The sequence below is a fragment of the Lagenorhynchus albirostris genome, chromosome 4, assembly GCF_949774975.1.
Source record: "Lagenorhynchus albirostris chromosome 4, mLagAlb1.1, whole genome shotgun sequence".
In the NCBI taxonomy this organism is placed as follows: Eukaryota; Metazoa; Chordata; class Mammalia; order Artiodactyla; family Delphinidae; genus Lagenorhynchus; species Lagenorhynchus albirostris.
Window position 1 is genome coordinate 145,267,203 of NC_083098.1, and position 21,601 is coordinate 145,288,803.

At 56.4% G+C, this 21,601-nt stretch overlaps 1 protein-coding gene across 5 annotated transcripts in view; it reads right to left on the reverse strand.

Moving 5' to 3' along the window:
- ACOX3 (acyl-CoA oxidase 3, pristanoyl) overlaps window positions 1-21,601 on the reverse strand; it is a 48,140-nt gene that overhangs the window by 19,744 nt on the left and 6,795 nt on the right. For all 5 annotated transcript variants that reach the window (XR_009540447.1, XR_009540448.1, XM_060148784.1 and 2 more), the window contains exons 2-11: window positions 21,194-21,349; window positions 20,653-20,883; window positions 19,703-19,777; window positions 19,127-19,216; window positions 16,621-16,764; window positions 11,818-11,906; window positions 6,404-6,500; window positions 4,380-4,562; window positions 2,588-2,710; window positions 932-1,052 (exon numbers count right to left, since the gene is read on the reverse strand). Coding sequence is in view for 3 of the 5 variants with exons in the window: in XM_060148784.1 (XP_060004767.1) it covers window positions 932-1,052; window positions 2,588-2,710; window positions 4,380-4,562; window positions 6,404-6,500; window positions 11,818-11,906; window positions 16,621-16,764; window positions 19,127-19,216; window positions 19,703-19,777; window positions 20,653-20,883; window positions 21,194-21,337 (1,297 nt within the window). In the remaining 2 variants the exon portion in view is untranslated. The remainder of the gene's footprint in view (window positions 1-931; window positions 1,053-2,587; window positions 2,711-4,379; window positions 4,563-6,403; window positions 6,501-11,817; window positions 11,907-16,620; window positions 16,765-19,126; window positions 19,217-19,702; window positions 19,778-20,652; window positions 20,884-21,193; window positions 21,350-21,601) is intronic.

Below are 21,601 nucleotides of genomic sequence, written 5' to 3' on the forward strand. Positions count from 1 at the left end.
TGAAAGCTCCTAAAAGGCTTCCGGAGGAATAAACTGTCAAGAAGGTCTCTGCCAGCTCTGTTGTTGCCTTCTTTGAGCAACCAGACTTTAACCAATCAGTTATTGAAGAGACTCGCACACGGGGAGTTAGGCAGGTAAGCTGCAATAATGATGACGACCACGATAATAACGATAATAATGACAGACCAAAATGACGGGGCACACGCCCTATGCCGACACTGTGCTCGACCCTTCATGTGGGCTAGTTCACTTACCCATTGCAAAGCCCCCCGTTGTGCTATCCTATCGTTAGTCCCATTCTATGGAGAAGAAAGCTGAGGGGCAGTGAGGGTAGGCAGCTTGCCTGCGGCTACGAAGCCCGTGACCGGCAGAGCCGGGATCTGGCCCCGGGCTGTCGGTCTCCCCCTCTCTCCACCATCCACCAGCTGACCGACTGCCAGTGTCAATAAAAGCAAACTCTCTTCTTCTAAGTTTCAGAATTTTTCTTCGGAACAAAACTTGCTGCCAGTTTACTGCCAAAGCCATTAACTAAAAAGTTCCAATTCAGATGAACAGATAAGCTCCTTTCTCTTCTGGTTTTCGGTCTCCACGCATCGTGACACCCAGATTTCGACCGAGGAACGTCAGGTGGTGGCGAGCCGAGGGACTGGACTAGGGCAGGGGTTGGCAAACCCGCTCTGGAAAGTTCCAGCCAGTCAATGTTTTAGGCTTTGCTGAGACGGCTCTGCTGGGCGGGTGGAGCGGGAACACGGCCACGGGAAGTGTGTAAACAGATGGGCGTGACCGGGGGGCCAACAAATCTTTATTCACAAAAACCTTTACCCACGGGAGACGGCCTTTGGCCCACAGGCTGTCATTTGCCGACCCCTGGCCGTGAGCCACACGGTGCGGGAGAGGACAGGAGACCAGCCCACGTGTCCCCAAAACCTACTGGCCAGATAGCCGTGTCCTCCGCACGCCTCCCGGCACTCCTGGATTCCGCGCTGGGCCGTCCACGAGGCCAGGGGCTTGCCGGCTGACGCCAAGGCGTGGATCTCGTGTCCCAGCTCTGCCTTGGGAGAGAGAAGCCAACGAGAACAGGTGAAAAAAGGCTCCGACCCCAGAGGTCAGGGGTCAGTTCAAGCACAGCCTCAGAGGCTCATGTCCCCTCCAGTCTAATCCGAGCTACCCGACAACTACAAAGGAAAGAAACCCAATTTTAGTTTAAAAAACAGGATTCAAGTAAACAGGGATACCCTGCAGTACAGTCACACAACTCCACGACAGTGAAAATAAACGACCACGGCTCCGCCCAGCCGGTGAACACGGGGTGGGAGCGCGGGCGAGCGGGAAGGCTGACGGCAGAAGAGCATGACGTTATGACTCCGTTTACACGAAGTCTGCAGCGGAGACTAAGAAGAAACCCAAGGGGTGGGAGGCGGTGCCAAGACACTGCCCCCGGGGGAGAGGGTGGCAGGCGGCCCCAGAGGACTGCACAGACACGGCCACTCGGTCCACACTGCGCGGAGGCCCAGCCAGCATCCCCAGCCTTAACACGTCTGGTAAATACTCTTTCGCCTCGACTCGATATTCAATGCAAACAGTTACAAGAGAGAGACACACACACACCCGCGAAATAACGTGATGTGTTTTACCAGCGTTTTCAACTTCAAAGAAGGGCTACTTTATAACCTGTGCCTGGGTTGAAGCACTGAGTTTCAGAAAGAACAGAGCTCGACGACACGTCAAAACATTTTTAACAGGACAACTCCATTGTCCGCTGGCAAAAGTTTCAATGACTCACGCTGGGGAGAAAAAACACGCGTAACCCTGCACTCCTGATGAAATGGTCTTCAGGGTCACGGTCGTCACGGTCGGCCTGACTGCTCAGCGGTGCACACTGCCGCAAGCCCCCGCGGCCCCCCGCCTCCCCCACCCCACCTCTGGACTCCTGGATGTTTACGCTGAATATTCCAAAACGTGCTAATTTGATACAGGCTTTTCAGGGCGTGGTACGTAACCCCGATCTGCAGCATTCCTAATCAGTTTTCAGACGCCCTTGGTGTGATTCCCATTTCACCGCTGCCCAGGAGGCAGCGTAAGGGGGGAAAAAAAACAACACATGAACCGTCCACGCAGAAATTAGCGGAGGACCCCTTTCTACGAAGGGGCCGACCTCAGTGGGTTTGCACGCTCATTTCTGGAGCAAAGCCCCGCCTGTCAAGTCAAATCCAGTCAGCTGGATTCAGACCTTTGTCGCGTTGTTTACAAAGGGATCGGGAACCGTGAAATTGACTGAGGGGCCGGTAATGCGGATTTTGCAAAACCATCATGTTCTCAAGAGGAGAACAGCAGCTGAACTCACAGACGGGAACCGGGAGACGTGTCAGCACATCCTTGAGAATCGGGAATGTGGACACGTGCCTGACACGTTCCCATCGCAGCGAGGGCTCCGAGAGGACGCAGCCCACGGGTCAAGTCGGACGGAGCCTCCGTCCCCGCGAATCCACGCACCGAGGCTGTTTTGAAAGAAAGGCTGAATCTGTGCTGTCCAACCCGTGAGATTTAAAGGATGACAAACGCTGTGGAGAAAAGCGGAGACCCTCACCTGCCTGGCGCTCCGGTCTTTCCCCAGAAGGCCTTGCTGAAGCTCCACCAGATCCAGGAAGAGAGATTTGGAAAAGTGGTCCAAGGCATAGGCTGCGGCCAGGTACGGAAGTAAACGCCATTGCTGAAACAGACAAGTCCCTGCCTGGAGGCCTCCAAGTGCCCCCAGGGCCCGCCTGCCTTCCGGGGCTGGAGGGCCAGGAACCCGCTGCCCATCGTCCCCACTCGATGCAGAAGGTCCCGCACGTCTCCCGAACCCACTCCCGTGACGCCTGCCCCCCGACGCTCTTCCAGTGCGGCCGGGTCTCCCGCACCACCCTGACGACCCCACTCAAGGAGAAACTGTGCCGCGTGCACCACCCTGCACGGCCCCCTCACCGCTCTCCCCATCCACGTGACCCCTGAGCCAGAGCAAATGCTGATCTACAAGAGAACTAAGAAAGCCAGGCGGCCGTGCCTGAGCGCGGGGCCCACCAGGCGATGCCCGGGCTTTGGGAGCCTACGGGGAATGAAGCGACCCCCCCAGAGCCAGACGGGGAAACAGGCTCATGGAGAGCCGAGGGAGGGTGTCTCTTTCACCAGCGCACATCTGCTGTTGCGTGGATGGAGGGGGCGGAGCCTGAAAGGACCTGGGAGACAGGTGCCACCGTCGGCAGCACTGTGGTCACCTGCCGTTTCCTGGGTGTGGTCACAGTGCCAACTGCTTCTCATGCACTCACGTATTTAATCCTTACAGCCACTCGCAGAGAGGTATTATCAGCAGTCCCAACTTACAAAGGAGAATACTAGAGCACAGAGAGGTTCAGTGGCTTGCCCAAGGACACACAGCAGGGAGGGGGCGGACCTGGGCTCAGGAGCCCAAGCATGTGGCTCAGGTGGGCTCTCGTGACCGCTGAGCCGGGCCTGATGCCCAGACAGTCGGACGTGCCGTGACCTCACCAAGGCCACAGGGTTGGTGGTGTGGCGGACACTGTGTACCAGCCCGGCGTGGGCCAGGCACTGGGCTTTTCCTTACTTGTTTATTTGGTATTAAAACAGGTTCACGGCCATAGTAAAAGAAGTCTTAGAAGAAACAACTTCGATTCAGTTACAATTTCCTGAAACTTGCGCTCAGCTACACCTTTGCTCAGGCCTAACTGGCCAAGACCTGGGTCCGATTTAGCTGCTGACTCTGGCAGGAGCCACCGACTCGAGCCTCGGGGACCCATCTGGATCCCCAGCCCACCTGGTGTGCAGGGCAGCTGCATGGTGCGCACGGAAGGGCTGGGGACGCAGGGGCACCGGTGGGGGCTCGCTGTGATAAAATGCGTCCCCCGCCCCGCCCCGGCGTCCAGGTGATGCCCAGCCTGAGTTGCACCTTTGCCATCGAGGGCTGCCTCATCTCGGAGGACCCGGAAGGCGAGCGTCCCCTCTGCTAGAGGACGTCACCACGAACAGTGCTGCACCCTCAGCCGCTGTGTCCTGGGGTCACTTCCCAGGGATGGGACGAGCGCGTTGGAGTGTGGCCTGGACGTTCAGGGTCCCGCAGGTGGGACGAGCGTGCACACCTGCTCCCTCGGCCTCACCAGAGCGCCTCCTGCTGGTCGCACACACTCCTGTTCAACTAAAGGCCATTTACGGAGACCACGTGTGGCCCCAGACGCCGCACTCCTTCCCTGTGAGTGTCACGCCCTCTGTTAACTCCTGAAGAGTCCTGACCAGCAACCAGCAACCCAGGTGCAGCGACCTAAGAGAGGAGGTATGTCTGCACGCGGAGCAGAAAGAAAGTGAACTCACGCCTGCGGAAGCTGTACCTGCATCGGATACTCCAGCACCGGTACTTCCTCCTCGTCTGTTGGTCCAAACTGACGCCTGGTGGCTGAGAAACGCAGAGCTATGGACACGGCCAGCTTTAGGTTCACGACGGACATGCCCGCGATGGCGACCCGGCCGGAGGACAGGCTGCCCAGGGACTCGCTGAAGTGCTGCCTGGCGTCCTGCAGGAGGAAGGCAGGTGAGGGCGGACCTGGGACCCGCAGGCTGCCTTGGGGACGGGCACAGACGTGGAGGGGCGCTCCTTTATTCACTCAACACTTCCAGGCCCTGCCCCCAGGGCGCCCCAGGCACAGGCCCCTGGGCCCAGGAGGCCAAGCTGCATGGGGGCCGGCGTCCCCATCACGGGATGCTGTGCGGAGGCACGGAGGATGCCTAGCGACAGGAGGACAGGGCCCCGGGCAGCTGTACCATCTGCAGAGACCTGCAAACGGCCACCTGGAAGTACGAAGCCCCGCTCCCAATCCCACCGAGGACCGGACAGCTGTGCCAAGAGCGACGCAGGGGCCGAAGCAGAGGGCATGGCTGGCACCGACATTTCGTTTATAAACCAGGCTCCTTCCCCCACCCCCTCACCCCCAACCTGGGATTCCTCCCGGTCCATCAAACCACCATTCTAAGCGGTGTGATGGTCAGCTGCTGTCCTTTGCGATCTTTGAAACTGGGTAATTGCCCGTGTGCGTCTATTTTTAACGTGTTGTAAGTCGCAACGCGCTTATCGCTGTTTCCAACAGTGGCTTGTGCTTTAAGGGCTGTCGGCGGCGTTTGGGTACCTCTGCCCGTAAGGATCACCCAGTTATCCGATCACGCGCACCTCCCTTACCCCCTGCTGCTCCTCCTGGGTTCACTTATTTTACTATTCAGACTTTTCTTCCAAAAGTATGTCCACGCTGGTATTTGTGTGGCAACACCTCAAGCCTCTGGCCGACAATATTGATTCTGTTCTCATGCACGAATGACAGTCCAGTTGGATCTAGAAGAAGCGTGTTTACAGTTGTTTTCCCTCAGTGGTTTGAAGTGTCATCTCACCGACTTCTCGCGTGCGGCGTCGTGCCGGAACTCTGAGACTAAAGGGGCTTCTACTCCGTGGGAGTTGGCCCAGCATCCCGTCTCTGGAAGGCCTCAGCATCTTCTCTACGAGGTTCTGACATTTCTCTGCAGTGAGTGTGGGATGGGAGACCCTGACTCCCCCTCTATGGGCCCCTCTGTCAAGGTTTTCTTCCTTCTTTACTTTAGAGACATTTATCTTCATCGTTTCTGCAAAACGTTGTCTCCGTGGTTCTTTCCATCTTTTCCTGCCGCCTCCTTCACTCTGATTTCCAACCACTAATTCACTCTCCCGCTGTAGGTACCCCATCTGTTGGGTTCTCTCAATGACTTACTTTCGAACTTTTCATTCACTTTTTATATCGCTGTTTCCATTCTTGAACGGCTTCCCGTGTCACCTCTAGCTTCTCTCGTCATCTGAAGGTACCCGTCACACTCGTTGAAGCCCTGTTCTCTCGGCTCCAGGCAGCCGAAGCTCAACGTCAGGCGGGGTTCTCACACGCACACGTGCTGCCGGGACGCGTCATCCCGGCTGTGGGTTCAGGCCTGGGAGGGCTCAGCTACCCTGACTTGGCCACGTCTGGAAAGCGCCCGGGGCCGTGCCACTGCATGTCTACACTCAATGAACTTAGGGGCGTGGTCAGACACCAGAGGACACTGTCACCCCCGTTGGTGCACAGCCCACAAGGCGACCCTTCACTCTTAAGCCCCTGGTGGGAAACAGCGCCGGCAGGGGCAACCTCCCTGACTGAAATGCCGGGGGGCTGGCAGGGGCGGGGTGGGGGGAAGTCATCGTGCTCGGGGCCCTGGGGGTGTGGCCGACCCAAGCACTCCCGTCCCTGTTGGCGGCACTGGGACCTGATCCTAGACAGGTTTGCACGGGCCACGGGCTCCTGTGGTGACTCTCCCCCTCTGAGCACAGGGGGTGGGTGTCCTGTGGGCCTGGAGGCAGCTGTACCTTAACATGGGTGACGTAGGTGCCCTCGGGGGTGATATCTCCTGAGCGGTTCAGCAGGTCCTGGCGAGGAATCCTGACCTTGTGGAACATGGCAAATCTGTGTGGAGACACAGCACTTCTGGTTAAACTGGGGTCGGCCCCCGGGGCTTATCTCCTCTCCCTCCTGAAACTCAGTCAAATAAAAGCAAAGGACAGGGCTTCCCTGGTGGTGCAGTGGTTGAGAGTCCGCCTGCCGATGCAGGGGACAGGGGTTCGTGCCCCGGTCCAGGAAGATCCCACATGCCACGGAGCGGCTGGGCCCGTGAGCCATGACCGCTGAGCCTGCGCGTCCGGAGCCTGTGCTCCGCAACGGAAGAGGCCACAACAGGGAGAGGCCTGCATACCGCAAAAAAAAAAAAAAAAAGGCAAAGCACAGCTCAAAAGGTGACATAATCCCCAAAAGACCAAAAAAAACAAACCCAACAAAACAAAAACGCAGGAGAGAGAAGGCACCAGTAGACAAGACATTTCAACTAATTTTTTTATCCAAAAAAGTAGGCGTAAGCAAAAGGTGGTGTGAGTGATGGGCTCTGCGTGAGATAAAGCGGCCGTCTGTTGGTAATGATGGAGGCGAGCCCCCCCACCCCCACTACCGCCGGCGCTCGGGCCTCAGGGCTGCACGCGGGCTCCCGCTACACTACACGCTGGGAGGAAACGTCCTCGCTCGCTGCAGCCAGAACACCTGGGACCGGTCATTCAGCAGAAAAGGCGGGACCGTTTTCGTAAAGATGAGAATCTCCGGTTCTCACACTTGACTCCCACACCAGAGTCCACACACGGAGTGACAAAGTCAGCAAACTGAGGTTTTAAACGTTCCGAGTCAAACAGGGGTACTGCACCATCCCATTAGGGCTCCAGGGACAGGCGAGTCAGCTCCCCTGAGCAGCTGAGAACACGCGTGCACACGTATCCCTGGGGATCACGCGTGTGTCAGTAATCGAAGGTGTTTTCTGTGGTTGTCAGGAAGGAAAATCTATCTCACGACAGCGCAGGAACAAGGTTATGCGAAGTAACGGGTGGTACAGACACTGTGCAAAAAAACCCAAACCATCTTAAAATATCAATAGTTCCGACAGCGCCTTATCTGACTTCTAAGCAATTTCGATGTCACACGGAACATTCTTTTACTGAACCAGAGGAAGCAGCTCTGGGGAGAAGGGCAGCGCCCTGCGGAGAAGGGGGGCAGCTCCGCGTACCACCCCCCAGCTCCTCCTTGGATTCCAGGCTGTGTGGCTCCCCAGCCACCGTCCCGAGCCACGGTGCTTACCCCCACCCCGAGCTGTGTCCTGATGGTCTGTGCCTCTTCTTGTCCCATTTCCTGCAACAGTCTCCCCCTTGGCTCTCTCCAGACCCCACCTCGTCCCCCTGTCCCGCACACGGGAGCAGAGGCCTGTCTAAACCTCAGCTCGGAATGGTCACACCCGGCACGAGAATCTTGGGTCCCTGGGACCAACAGAATCTAAACCCGTAGGGAAACGTGGTGAGCTCTCCAGCGGGACCCCTGTCAGCTGCTGCCTCCTTGTAGCCTGCAACCTGTAGCTGGGTCACATCTGCCTGTGACCGTCAAGCCGGCCAGGCCCTCTCCTGGCCTCGGGGCCGACGGCCCTCAGAGCGCTGCCACCTCCTCCAAGATGCCTGCCACGATTCCCACGCCTGCCCCGAGGTGAGCACCCAGGGGTCCCACAGCACCATTAGATGGCGGTCCTGGCCATGTTGCCCACTGAGCCACTTGCCTTTCGGTGGCCGTTAGGGACCCTGTTATAAGGGGGCCACATGCCTGGCACCCAGCAGACACGTCCTAAGTGCCGGGGATGAATCAACAGCGGCGAGACATTGTCCTTAGGGCGCTGGTGCACCTCCACAGAACCCCGAGTCCCGGGGCAGCCTTGAGGGGTGACACAGCCAGTGCACCTGGGGAAGAGCTGAGACCCGGGGCTGGGCGTGGGGTGGCTGGAGGGGCCCCTCCCAAACTCCTTCGGAAGCGACTAGGATTTCTGCACGTGAGGCCACCAGGGCCCCAGCAGCATCCAGGCCAGGGTCTCCCTCCGGCGTGTGAAACGCAGGCCCGGCCCGAGCACCCGAAGGCACTGCCTGGAGGGAGCCACCCATCGGGGCCTTTGTGGGGCGGCTCTGACTGGCCCCGGGACCCACGTCTCTAGAACGACCGGCCTCAGTGCCGACGTCCCTGGTCTGGTCCAGCTCATCACTTGAAAGGCGAGGAGTGCTTTCACAAGTCTGATGCTGTCAACTGAGAGCGCCCTTTTTAAGGAGTGGAAAATCTTCACCCTTCCCTGCCACACAGGGATGGAACAAGGTGGAATGTATTTATAGGCGCAAAACTATTCGCTGGAGCTTAACTGAAATCGAAATTTTACACATTCTCTTTTGAGCACTGCCATGTGGCAAAGGCTGTTCCAGGAACAGTCGATGCTGGCCAGCCTGGTCAGAATCCCCAGCGTCCCCAGAGGGCAGCGGGGCGGGGGGCCGCACAGGTCGTATCTGACACGGGGTGTGCGTGTGACACGATAGCGTGAGCATACGGCAGGGCTGGGGGGCTTGCGGGCGGCAGACCCTGCCCCAGGCCCCGCACCCCCTTCCTCCTGGGCCACCCGTTCCACGTCCCGGTGGCCTCCTTACTCCTGGGGCCTCTCACTGCTGCCCAGCCCCACCTGGGCCCCAGAGCCTCATGGGACGTCCTCCCAGCCGCTCTGGAGACGCTTCCCCGCCTCACCTCTGAGCAAGTGTGAGGATGCCCGCAGCCCACCTTGAAGGTGAGGCCCAACAGTTCACCTGAGGGATCTCTACTGATTTGCTTTTAGAGTTATTTGGCTAAAAGTAATCCGTGCAATTTACGTCTGCCTCTGTTTCTACACAGTCTTCCCACAGACTCACGAATCCTTGTGACCTACCTATGAACTGTTGACCACTTTTTCAAAATAAAAGATCTCAATCCCGACCCTGCTCTGCAAGTGGCCTGCAAACAAGGAAAGCCAGGGATTCAGACCCGCGCGCCCTCTGCTGGGCGTGCGCCCCGAAGCTGGCAGGGACAGCTGCGTTTCTGGCGGGGCGGGCACTGCCTGCGTCACCGCCCCTGGCCCACATCCCAGCCCCAGCCCAGCGGCCGAGGGACCCCAGGCACCACTGAACCTTCAAAGGCGCAGGGTACGGCTGCTTCCACGTCCTGTCTGCCGGCCTCCAAGTGGCCCCATGGGAACGGCGACTCTGGTTTGGGGGGGCCCGCTCTGAGCCGGCTTCAGGGTAGTCGCCATGCTGCCCCCTGGCGGCACCGGGCTGGCACTGCTGAGTCTCAGAAGAGCTTTGCCCCTCGGACGCGACATGTTTATTTAGGAGGGCCTTTGCTACGATGGTGTGACTCCCTGGGACCATCGCAATAAGAAACAAATACTCGTCTCTAAAACGGGACTAACAGTCTCTGAAACGAAACTAACACACCACTGTAAAGCAATTATACTCCAATAAAATAAATAAATAAAAATAAATAAAACGGGACTTGATTTGGAGGACCAAGGGCAGAGTTTTTCACGGATGTCCCAAAACAGTGTTAAAGGTTCTAACTTGTAAAAGCAAATGAATGGGGACTGGAGATCTGTGGCCTCACCCAAGGCCTTCCTTGGACAGCAGTGACCCAGCAGCACTGTTCACAGCTGGAGGGTCATTTCCCACCGCCAGGCGCCTGGAGACACACCTGCCCGGCCTTACGTGTGAGCACAGACCCTTCCACAGATGGAGTCACCGTACACGCATTTTCCGGGTCCCACAATGGGACGCGTGGATCTAATAAAGGACGCTCGTGCTCAGGGCCCAGAGCAAGACGGGGCCTTCCGCCTCCACCTCCCGCATGGTCCTCCTTGACGCTGACTCACCTCGGCCAGATCGGGTCCATCTTCTCAAACACTCCAAGCCGCGTGGCGGCCTCGCCCTGAGGGCTGCAGAGCTTCCCCTGCCCCAAGGACCACAGGCCACATGACCCATCCCTGCCGGGGGGCCCCATGCACCCGCACAGAGCAGTGATGGAAGGGAACTGACACCCTCCTCCCCCCACCCCAGGCTCCAGCATTAATTAACAGGCTCTTTTCACAGGCCAGCGAGAGAGGCACTCAAAGCTCTAGACAGGTATAGGTTAGAAGGGCTGTGTGTGTGTGTTTCTGGTTTCACTTTTTAGCAACATCCTTCCGTTTTCTCCTCCAGCTACACAGAGTGAAAATCGATGGTTCTCCCGCCCTCTCTGGTACAGGCTGGGGCCCCACCTGTTCTGAGGGTCCAAGCAGAGGTTTGAGACACTCTCCGTGCCCCCAGCTCCCCTACCTCTGGGGAGGGGGGACAGCTGAAAGGAGGTTTCTCCACGCTTAGGGTGGGGGGAGACCACCTGGCCCAGCTTCTGTCTCAGAGATGAGCTGCTGCTCCTGACTTACACTCAGAATGACCGGGGTCAGGATAAGCAGCAGGCTCCAACTACAGCGAGGCGGGCTCCTCTGTTCTCTGCCCCCCGACAAAGCGGCAGGTATGCAAACGTTCCCGAGACGCAGCGTGAGGTGCACGACTAAGGAACCCCCGGCTGTGCTTCCCCCCCAGGTAGAAAGCGTCTCAGGAGAACAGAGGGGCGCAGCCAGGCTTTCCGGGAGACGGCACGTGAGTCCCGCCCGCAGGCGCAGGTGACGAGAGCACTGACAGGTAGCAAAGGCCCCCAGGCAGGGCTACGAGAGGGCCCGGCTTGGGGACATCATGCCCACCTTACAGAGGAGGAGAGGGCCAAGAAAGCTGGTCAAGATAACACAAAGAGGCAGAGGTGGACCCAGGATTTGAACCCAGATCTGCTTCCAAAACTCATGCCATGAATGAGCCCGGGAATCCCTCAGGGAGACTCCAAGGCCCTTCCTGACGTGGCTCCCCTGCCCACCCGCCCCCCTCCAGCTCCCCAAGCCCAGGTCTCATCTCAGGCCACTCTGCCCCCGCTACTCGGCACCCGGCTCTGTCCCCAGAACCAGCGTGGACACCTGTTGGGTGCCTGAGCTCCAGGACGGGGAGCAGGCCCAGGTCACAGGCCGAGGCCCCCACGGGATACGGGTGTCCAGCCTGAGCCTGGCCTGAGAGCTGAAGCGGCCACCTGCCGGGGAGAAGTCTGTGTGCTCTGCACTTGGGGCCACTTATGTCTCCTGAGGTTGGAGCACAAACAGCACCCGGCCCTTCCCAACATGATCTCAAGTGCAGAGGTAAGGCGCATCCCGCAGGAGCCTGGGAGGGCACGGGGACAGCACTGAGGGAGCCGGTGGGCTCACAGGGGGGACGTACTGAGCAGGCAGCCTTGAGGAGCGACCCCTGGAGGAGTGACCGTCAAGTACAAGGTGCGCGCTCACCCGTTGTCCAGACCATTCTGTCCAAGCTTCCTTCCGATGTCGCCAACCATCACCCCTGGCATGGGAAGAAGGGTCTTCGGGTCCCGAATCTGCACAAACCACAGACGGCAACTCTTATGACCACACGAGAATCAAGATGAAAACGTTCGAAACCCCCAGGGACCGAGCCATAGGCTCCCTCTGTGTAGCTGCCGTGGGTTGAAGTGTCCTCCAAACACGTGACCTTGTTGGGAGACAGGGTCCTTGCAGATATAATTAAGGATCTGGAGGTGAGGTCACTCTGGGTTACCTGGGTGGGCCCTGAATCCAATGACCGCTGTCCTCCAAGAGTCAGAGGAGGAGAGGGCATGGAGAGAGGGGGGCCACGTGCAGACGGAAGCAGAGACGGGAGGGAAGCGACCACAGCCCGGGAACTCTGGGGTCACCAGAAGCTGGAAGAGATAGGAAGGACCCTCCCATGGAGCCTCCGGGGGGAGTGTGGCCTTTCTGACATCTTGATTTCAGATCTCTGGCCTCCAGACTGTGGAGAGTAAATTTCTGTGGTTTCAGGCCCCCAGTGTGTGGTGCTTTGTTTGGTTATGGTGGCCCCGGGACACTGACGGAGGAGCTGATTAGTACGTGCTGCCTGGAGGAGGCCAGGTATTTCCCAGTCACGTTTTAGACGGAGGACTTTCCACGGGCTTTTCATGAAATGACAAAATGGTTGTGCACATACTTGCTGTGGATTACTTTTGTAAATCTCTGCTCCCCCAAATGAGCTTCCAGTAGATATACTTACTAGCACACACAGAGACAGCTGGCTCCCTGGTCCTCGCCTCGTGTGCTCTAAGCAGACAGTATGGAGTTTCGTTCTCAAAGACCTTTAGTGATTCCTACCAGGCGTGACTGCGCCACCCTCCCCTCCCAGGGTCATCTGCCGATGTCTGTTGATATTTTGGGTCGTCATAAGTGGCGGGTACTATAGGCATCCAGTGGGCAGAGGCCAGCGATGCCACTAAACATCCTACAGGGCACAGGGTGGTCCCGCAGCATGGAATTATCCAGCCCCGAATGTCAACGGCACGGAGGCTGAAAAAAACCTCCGTGTTAAAGAACTACTGAATTTGTACTATTAGAAATTTACCTATTTGTATGAATTGCTAGTTTTTCTTTCTTTCAGTGGAACAGTTAGCTAATTTAGTTGAACTTTATAATACTGATAAAATAAAATTGAAGGCTAGCGACAAACAATAAGGCTCGGTGAAGATTCAGATAAAAACTCTTGAAATCCTTATGAAATAGAAAAAAATAGTTTTTAAAAAAAGATGGAGGGCTTCCCTGGTGGCGCAGTGGTTGAGAGTCCGCCTGCCGATGCAGGGGACGCGGGTTTGTGCCCCGGTCTGGGAAGATCCCACATGCCGCGGAGCGGCTGGGCCCATGAGCCATGGCCACTGAGCCTGCGCGTCCGGAGCCTGTGCTCCGCAGCGGGGGAGGCCACAACAGTGAGAGGCCCGTGTACCGCAAAAAAAAAAACAAAAACAAACAAAAACAAAACAAAAAAGACGGAGAGGAGAAGAGATATAAAAAACAGTTAGTGATTTTCAAGTAATCAAACAGAGAAACACTGCTAATGCCAGTTTTCAGTTCATCTAGAAAGAAATGATAACATCGTCCTTACAAACTTCATGTTAACCTCTCAAATCAAGGAAAGGACGCTCACTAAAGTCAAACCCAGAATTAAGTTAATGGTCTCCTCTTCTCAAAAGTATTAAATTGTATCAATTTACATATAACATTTCCCATAATATCTGGAGACTGTCCACCTGATGTGATATAACAAACCTGCAATGAATTATGCCCTCTGGTAGATACACGCTGCTACGTGTAAAGTAAATAAGCTACAAGGATACGTGGTATAGCACAGGGAATGTGGCCAATATTTAATAATAACTTTAAATGGAGTAAAAACTATAAAAATTTTGAATCACTGTTTCGTACACCTGAAACTAAAATAATGTTGTAAATCAAGTATGCCTCAATAAAAAAAAAACACAAAAATTTTTTAATTAAAGGAAAAGAAGTATTGGTAGCTAAACAGCGTAAGCCACTACACTGTATTAAACTAATCGTGTTGAATTTTCCAATAAAAAAAATTATACCCCTCCACTTCTCAGCTAATGACCTGTGGCACATATCACATTCTAATTAAATAGTTCTGTGATGACTTATTTCAACCTCTCTTTCTGAGTAGACGGTAAACTCCACGAGGACAGGATTCATGCCGCCCTCGAGCCTGCACTGGATATGCACTAAGTACACAGAGAGGATATGTCAGATGGGGGCCGCAACATCCTACTGAGTGTTTAAAGCACAACGTGTAACAGAATCCAGAACACCATGGCTCTACAATCTAAGAGCCGGAGACACTGAAAGACGTTGCGTTCAAGTCCGATTTCCATAAGAAGTTCACTTCGGGTACAAATCTATACTCCAGAAACAGTGTATGGTTGCCTTAGGTATCAAAAACTACACCTGGTCTGCAGGGGTTCATTGCAAATTGAAAAATAAGGACATGAGCACCAAAGGGAAATGGGTCAACTGGACGTCGTCAAAATTCAAGCCCTTGTGCACAGAGGACGTTATCGAGAAAGTGAAGACAATTTTAGAACAGGAGGAAATATTCGCCCACCATCCATCTGATGAGGCTTAGTATGCAGAATATATAAAGAACCCTTGCGACTCACCAAAAATCACAAACAGTCCGATTAAGAAAGGAACTGAGGGTCTGAACATACTACAACTGGACGATGACCAGACCACGTGCAAGAGCAGGGCTCTGACCCTCGGGCCGCAGCCGCCAGCCCTGGGAGCCAGCCTGCTGGGAGTCGGACCTGCAGGAGGGCAGACTGCTGTCTCTAGTGACAAGCCAGGAGGCCAAACAGCCACCGCTGGACAATCGGCCAGGACTCGATCAGTACTGACGGCCTCCCTAATCGTCGTCCTGCCTCCGACTCGGGACCAACCGCAGAAGGCCCCGCCTGCCCCCTGACCAGTCACAAGGAATGCCCCCCCCTTCTAGACTCTCCCAGCCCCCAGCCCTGTCAGGCACCCTGAGCCCCCTTTTCTCCACTGGGAAGCTCGCCCATGCCTCTGCCTGCCTCTGGGTCTCTGCCAATAACACTGACGAAGGCTGACCCCCGGCTCAGCCAGCTCTGAGCAAACAGCCTTTGCTTTCTCAGTCCCTGCTTGGTTCCACAGGGCAAAGGATTTGAATAGACATTTTGACAAAGAAGATACGCAAATGGCGCAGGAAAATATGTTCCACATTGTTGGTTATTAAGAAAATGCAAATCAAAATCACAACCAGATACTGCTTCGTACCCACTAGGGTGGTTATGGGGGGAAAAAGGAAAATAACAAGTGTTGGTAAGGATGTGAAGAAACTGGAGCCCTCGGCATTGCAGGTGGGGATGTAAAATGGTGGAAACTAGTACGGGATTCTACAAAAAATTGAACACAGAATGACCATACGACCCAGCAATTCCACGCCTAGGTACATACCCCGAAGAACTGAAGACTGGTGTGCAAACAGGCACTGCTCATGAATGTTGACAGTGACATTACTCCCAACAGCCAAAAGGTGAAACCACCCAACATCCATCAACGGACGAATGCATACACAGACTGTGGACCGTCCACATAATGGACCATTCAGGCTCGAAAAGGAAGGGGGTTCTGGGACAGGCTGCAACGTGGAGGAACTTCAAAAACACGTGAAGAGAAAGAAGTCAGACACAAAAGGTCACACAGCGCGTGATGCGTTTTATATGAAACATCCCGGAGAGGGAGATGCATAGAGACAGGAAGCAGACCACTGGCTGCCGGAGCTGGGGAGGGGGGCAGGGAGGCGGTGCTGAATGAGCGCGGGGTTCCTTCTAGAAAGGAAACGCTCTGAAACTAGAGAGATACAACATCGTGAATTCCCTAAATGCCACTAAATTGTTCTCTTTAAAATGGTTAATTTTGGTAATTCCCTGGTGGTCCAGTGGTTCAGACTCTGCACTTTCACTGCCGTGGGCCGGGGTTCAATCCCTAGTGGGGGAACTAAGATCCCGCAAGCCACACAGCGAGGCCAAGAAAATAAATTAATTTAATTTAAAAATAAATAAAATGGTCAATTGCATGTTACATGAATTTCAGCTCAATTTAAAAAAAAATGATGATTTTCTTCTCTCATGAGAGCACCGTCCCCGTCAGAAAAGTCTTTGAGAATAAGAAATGTCAGAATGGGTCTGGGGGTGGGGGAAGCAGGGTGTCATTCAGTATCCAGTCAGCCCAGAGAGAAAGGTCCTGGAGAACCTCCCAGAGCTCCAAGTCCAGGGACACTGCAGCCGCCCTTGGCAGCAGGAAACAGGCCGGCCATCCCAGGCACCCCCGATGGCCAAAGCTCCGTTTGTGACCCAGGAAGGGGCTACATGAAAGCCCCCAAGTCAGACTTCACGTCGGGACTCCTGGAGCCCCTGAGACCAGCTACCAGAGCCTGGGGGGTGGGGACAGGCGTCCCACCATGCCAGTGTGGCCCCCAGGAGGATGGAGATCCCCCCGCCAGCTGATCCTGGGCTCAGGGTTTCTCAGCGGCTGCACACTGACATTTGGGGCGGGTCAGGCTTCTGGCGGGGGGTGGCAGCAGGGCTGTCGTGTGTACTACAGCGTGTTTAAGGCACCCTTGGTCTGGACCCCAGATGCCAGAAGCACCCCGTCCCCAGCTGTGATGAAAATGTCTCCAGACTGGCCAGACACCCCCTGGGTAACACCTGCCCTTACCTGCACGACGAAGGGGTGCAGCCCGTGGCACTGGCCCCCCGGCGTGTACAGCTGAGCAAACACCACCGCGTGCGTAGCCGTCTTGCCCAGATTGCCAACCCAGAACTTGGCGGCTTCGAAATCAGGGGAGTGTATGATGAGTTCCTGCACGAGGGAAAAAAATGAAAGTTACAGCTGGAGACTGGGGAATACATGGAATTTCTTTCTGTCTTTGACACACTCGATTTTCTCTGTTCAAAACCTCTTGAGGCAGGAGTAAGAAGAGGCTGCAGGTCGTCTCCTGCGTGGCACAGGTCGCCCTGCTTTTAAACAGAGCACGTCCTGGGTCTTACGACTTAAAGAAGCACCTTCCTATGGAAAACGATGACCAGTATGTCGAACAATAAAATATAAGCAAAATACCTTGGAAGCTGCCAACGCCCGACAGCGTTTACCTTCCCAGCAAGCCCGCCCTGAACACGGCCTTTGGGAGGAGGCACGGGTCCCCTCCTCTGCCTCACGCCTGCCTGACCCCTCATCCACCTCTGATTCACGACGTTCTGTCCCTCTGCTCGCCCTGTCTCTCCCACCTACAGGCTGGGAGAGATGACGGGGGGATGACACCCCACGAGCCCAGGAGCACGAGGCAGACAAGCACAGGAATTAAAGAAGGAGCAGACAGGAGGGGACAGGTCCTCCGAGGACATAGCTGGGGCCTTGGGGAGGCAGGACAGAGCACGAGAGCAAGAGGAAAGCAGGGCTGGGGGCTGCCCCCAGGAGGCGCCCCAATGGAGGGCCCGGGAAACACTCCAAGGAGAGGGCGTCCTGGTCACTGGACGGACCGCGCCTGTGGGCAGCGGAGAGCGTGTCACCTCCCGCATAAATTCCCGAGGCCCCTGGAGGCCGGTTCCAGTTCAGCTTCCCTTGTTCTTGCAGGGCTCACAGGGAGAATTCCCTTCTGTAACCGGCGGTGTGTATGATTTTATAAACTGTGCGTGTGCTACTGCATGAGATAATACAGACACCTTCCCGCACCCTCCACACTCTCTCCTCGCCCCCGCCCCCGCGTCCCCACAGCCCTGGCACATCCAGCTTCTCCACGCCGGTGACCGTCGGCATCTCCCCTCCAGCATAAGAGTCCCACCGGCCTGCTCGCCGCTGTGAGTCCAGGCCCTCACCGCAGCTTCTAGCCCACAGTAGGTGCTCAACAAATACCCGTTGTCTAGACCAACACAACCCGCGGCCCGCGGGAGGCTCGGGGATCCTAATCTTGACCGATCTGCACTTAAGGACAAACGCCAAGAGGAACGGGGTCAAAAACAACTGCTTGTCCGCGTTCCACCCAGGCCACCAGGCCACCAGGCACTGACCTCTCTGCGCCGGAGCTGGAAGCCCCCCGTCCCCCCTACACCGAGAGCCCAGGGGCACGGGAGCCAAGGAAAGAGAAGGCCGAGAGCCAGAAAGACCTGGGTGCAGACAAAGGTATGTCGTGGCTTAAATGACGGGTAAGAACCCAAGAGGCCACGTGGCCTGCTCTCAGCCTCGAGAGCGTGGCTGACCCTCGGCTCTGCTCCCAGGCACCGCCCGGCAGCCTGCGGGGCGCCCACTGTGACCCTCGTCCACTGCTCCACTGTCCCTGCTCTGCCGAGGGCTCCTCGGGTTCATGCTCTCGAGCCCCCAGCCTGCAGCACGGCAGGCGCACAGCCCACACTCGGCCGGCGCTGTCCCGTGAATGATGGCCGCGTGCTGAGCAGACGCACGGGACACGGCTTCGCTCTGCTGCACAGGACTCTGCCGACCCACACGACCAACTGGGCGGGCGAAGGCCAAAGGGACCCAGATCCCAGCACCGTGAGAAAGTGGCAGAAGGATGCGGGCCTCTGGGAGACATGGGGGCAAAGGGGCCGCAGGATGCGAGCAGCAGAGGTCACAGATCCCCCGCACGCCCCGTCCTCTCCACCTCCCTCCCTGCCGTCCGCCCCACACACCACGACCCCATCTGTTCACAGGCTCGCCTCCTCTAGAGCACGCGCCCTCTGACAGCAAGGACCGCCAGGGTCCCCCGGACATGTGCCACGAGAATCCACGAATGCAGGAGGAGTGCCAGGACCGGAGGGGCCGGGCCACTGCCCGAAAGAGCCTGGCCACAGGCAGGGGGATGCAGACAGACAGCTGGAGAGGGACAATGGTCACAGGGAATCTTCTTTACTGTTTGTTCTACGAAGCAGGAGCAGACTGAACGGTTTACAAATCAAACACCAAACCTGGTAAACAAAGAAATAAACTTTACCAAATGGTAGCTCGTGCTTTCACCACATTCAAATGCCACCCAAATGCAAACCAGGACAAATTTCCGGGTGGGACTGGGTTTCACATCTCACAGCCTTTATCTCCTAAGCTCCAGTGTTCTGCGTGAGAGATCTCAGTGTGCACTCACGTAAAAAGACGGGTTTCCTGGTCTCATTACATGACAACACCACGTTTCACGTGCTCGAAGCCCAGAGACAGACGGGCGGGTATCACCTACCTCAGTGGTGGGGTCGTAGTGTGCGGTCGTCCGCATGGCCTTGGTATTACTCCCGTGACTCACTTCAGTCAGAGCAAAACATCCAAAAATCTAATGTGGAAACAGAAAATGATGTAAGGCGAGGGTCCCCTTCGTGGAGGGGCCCTGCCAACACCCTTTCCCTTACGGCCTAAACCCCCCATCAAAGCCCCGAATCTCCATTTCCTATCTAACAACCAGTGACCTTACTGAGCCGTCCTGCCGTGCCGGCCGCCGGCCGCAGCTCCCGCCTGTGAGAACAGCAGGTTGGAAGAGCTGACGGCGGCCTCGCTAAGTCAGCACGGCGGCAAGAACGGCTCCCGGGCAGCAGAAGAGAATGGAAGGCTTTACCTCGATAACGAAAACCTAAATTCCTATAATGCTGGGGATGTGGCACACCCCAGTTTGGTAAACAACAGCCTTAGCTATTTGGTGAAAAGCCTAAAAACATCATGAGATAAGAGGAGCATCCCTACCCCCTGCTGCAAGCTGCCCTTTCCACAAACCTCTAAGGGGAACAGGACGTGAGCTCACGACTTACCACGACCCTCAACTGACCTCCATATTGAAGATCTTTGGAAGATATTTGAAATGCCTTTCAGAACCAGAGCTGTAGATCGCCGATCCAAAGGTCTGAAAACAGAACACCATGACGTGAAAAGGTGGAAGCTAATAAGTGCCGCCGCCCTGGGACTTCACACCCACCCTACCATGGTCCCTCAGCACCACAGCATCCCACAGCGAGGTCATCAGGTTCCCAGAGGTAAGAGCACTGGCGTCCAAGGTCCAGGGTCCCCTGAGACACAGCCTTGAGCTCGTGGAGTGGCGAGACCTGGGTCCTTGTCCCAAGCAGTTTACTTGAGTTACACTGAACTGTGAGGGTCCATGAACAGCAAGGAGATGGGGCTTGGATGAGGGATGAGGGTGCAGGAAGGGCAGAGTGAGCCCACCTTTCCTTCACACAGCACGTGGATGAGGCCGCCTTCTCAAGTTCAGCTCTACCCACATATTTGAGGCAGAAACACAGGCTTCACCTTTGACCTACTTTCTCTCCCCCCCCCACCCCCTTTCTTTCTCTCTCTCTCTCCCTCCCTTTCTTTCTTTTTTGGTATAAAGCAAAATTCCCAACGCTCCTGTTCCTATGGGGCTGTAACTTCACAGCACTGCACTTTATCCAAGGACTTAACGCGCAAATATTTGCATAAATGGCTGAAAAAACATTGGCCTTCTCACTAAAAGTCACAAGATCTGCCCCCACGTTCTCATCTCTGCTTTTGCTTCCTATCTTATTCTCTAGAAATCTCTTTAAATGAATATTTCCCCAACGCACAGATCTCCCAAAACTTTAGAAGCAGGCAAACGCTGACAACCACGAACCCACAAAGGCACCTGTCTCCCTCTCACAGGCTGAGTGAGTTTTAGGTCCAGTGGACAGAGAGCCGTCGTGGCCCCGGGGCGCGGGGTGAGAGCGGGGATCCCTCTCCTCTCCTCTCCCGGGGCCGACTCACCAGCGTGTGCAGGAAGAACTTGGTGGCCAGGGACCAGTCGTACATGCCCAGGCACTGGATCAGCGCCAGCACCCTCAGCGGGCTCCCCAGCAAGTCCTCCACGCGGAGGAAGTCGTATTCGAAGACCCGCTTGCAGCGCAGGAAGTTCAGCTCCCGGTACTTCTCCAGCGAGAGACTGCCGGGGGGATGGGCGAAGAGGGGGTCGTTCTCCAGCGCCGAGAAGATGTTTTTCTGGAAACGCAGGGGGCGCGGAATGGCTGATTTGGAGGTAAAGTGTGGAATGTCGCTATGCTCTGGCTTATGTGGACTTCTCGTGGCCACGTCTCATGGCCTCAGACGTGCAGTGTAACCCAGAAATGCAGGGACAGAGATGAGAGTCCTTCCCAGGGGAGAGCGGAGGGCCCCAGGCCTCTGTGTTCATGCATTCCCGGCTCCCTATGATTCCCCGAGAGCCCGCCCCACCTTTCTGCCGAGGACCCAGCCACCCAGCAGACCCTGCCCGACCGCGAGGGTCCCCCGGCGCCGCCCAGCCCAGCCTCACCTTGAAGCGCAGCATGTCCGGCCCTTCCCAGAACAGAGCCAATTCCTTCCAGGGGAAGGAGGCGCGGGCACGGGCCGCATGCAGGGGCCCCCGGGGCAGGTCTGGCAGCACGGGGTCATCGCTCCCTTCCCCAAGGGGCGCCATTGCTCCCGCCACCTGCACAGACACATGAACCAAGTCAGCTCGTGTCCTACTCACACCATCACCAACAACGGCACGTGTGCAGCAGGCTGTGAAGGGCAAACGAGCTCTGACTGTGAAGGGACAGCCGGCGGGGGCCACAGAGCTGACGGCCATCCTCCCGGAGAGGAGGTGAGCGCTCCGCGTTTCTATTCCTGAACCAAGGTGATGAGGCGTTGGACGGGGGGCAAAGGGCAGCCCAGGGCCGGCGCTGTGAAGCACCAGGGT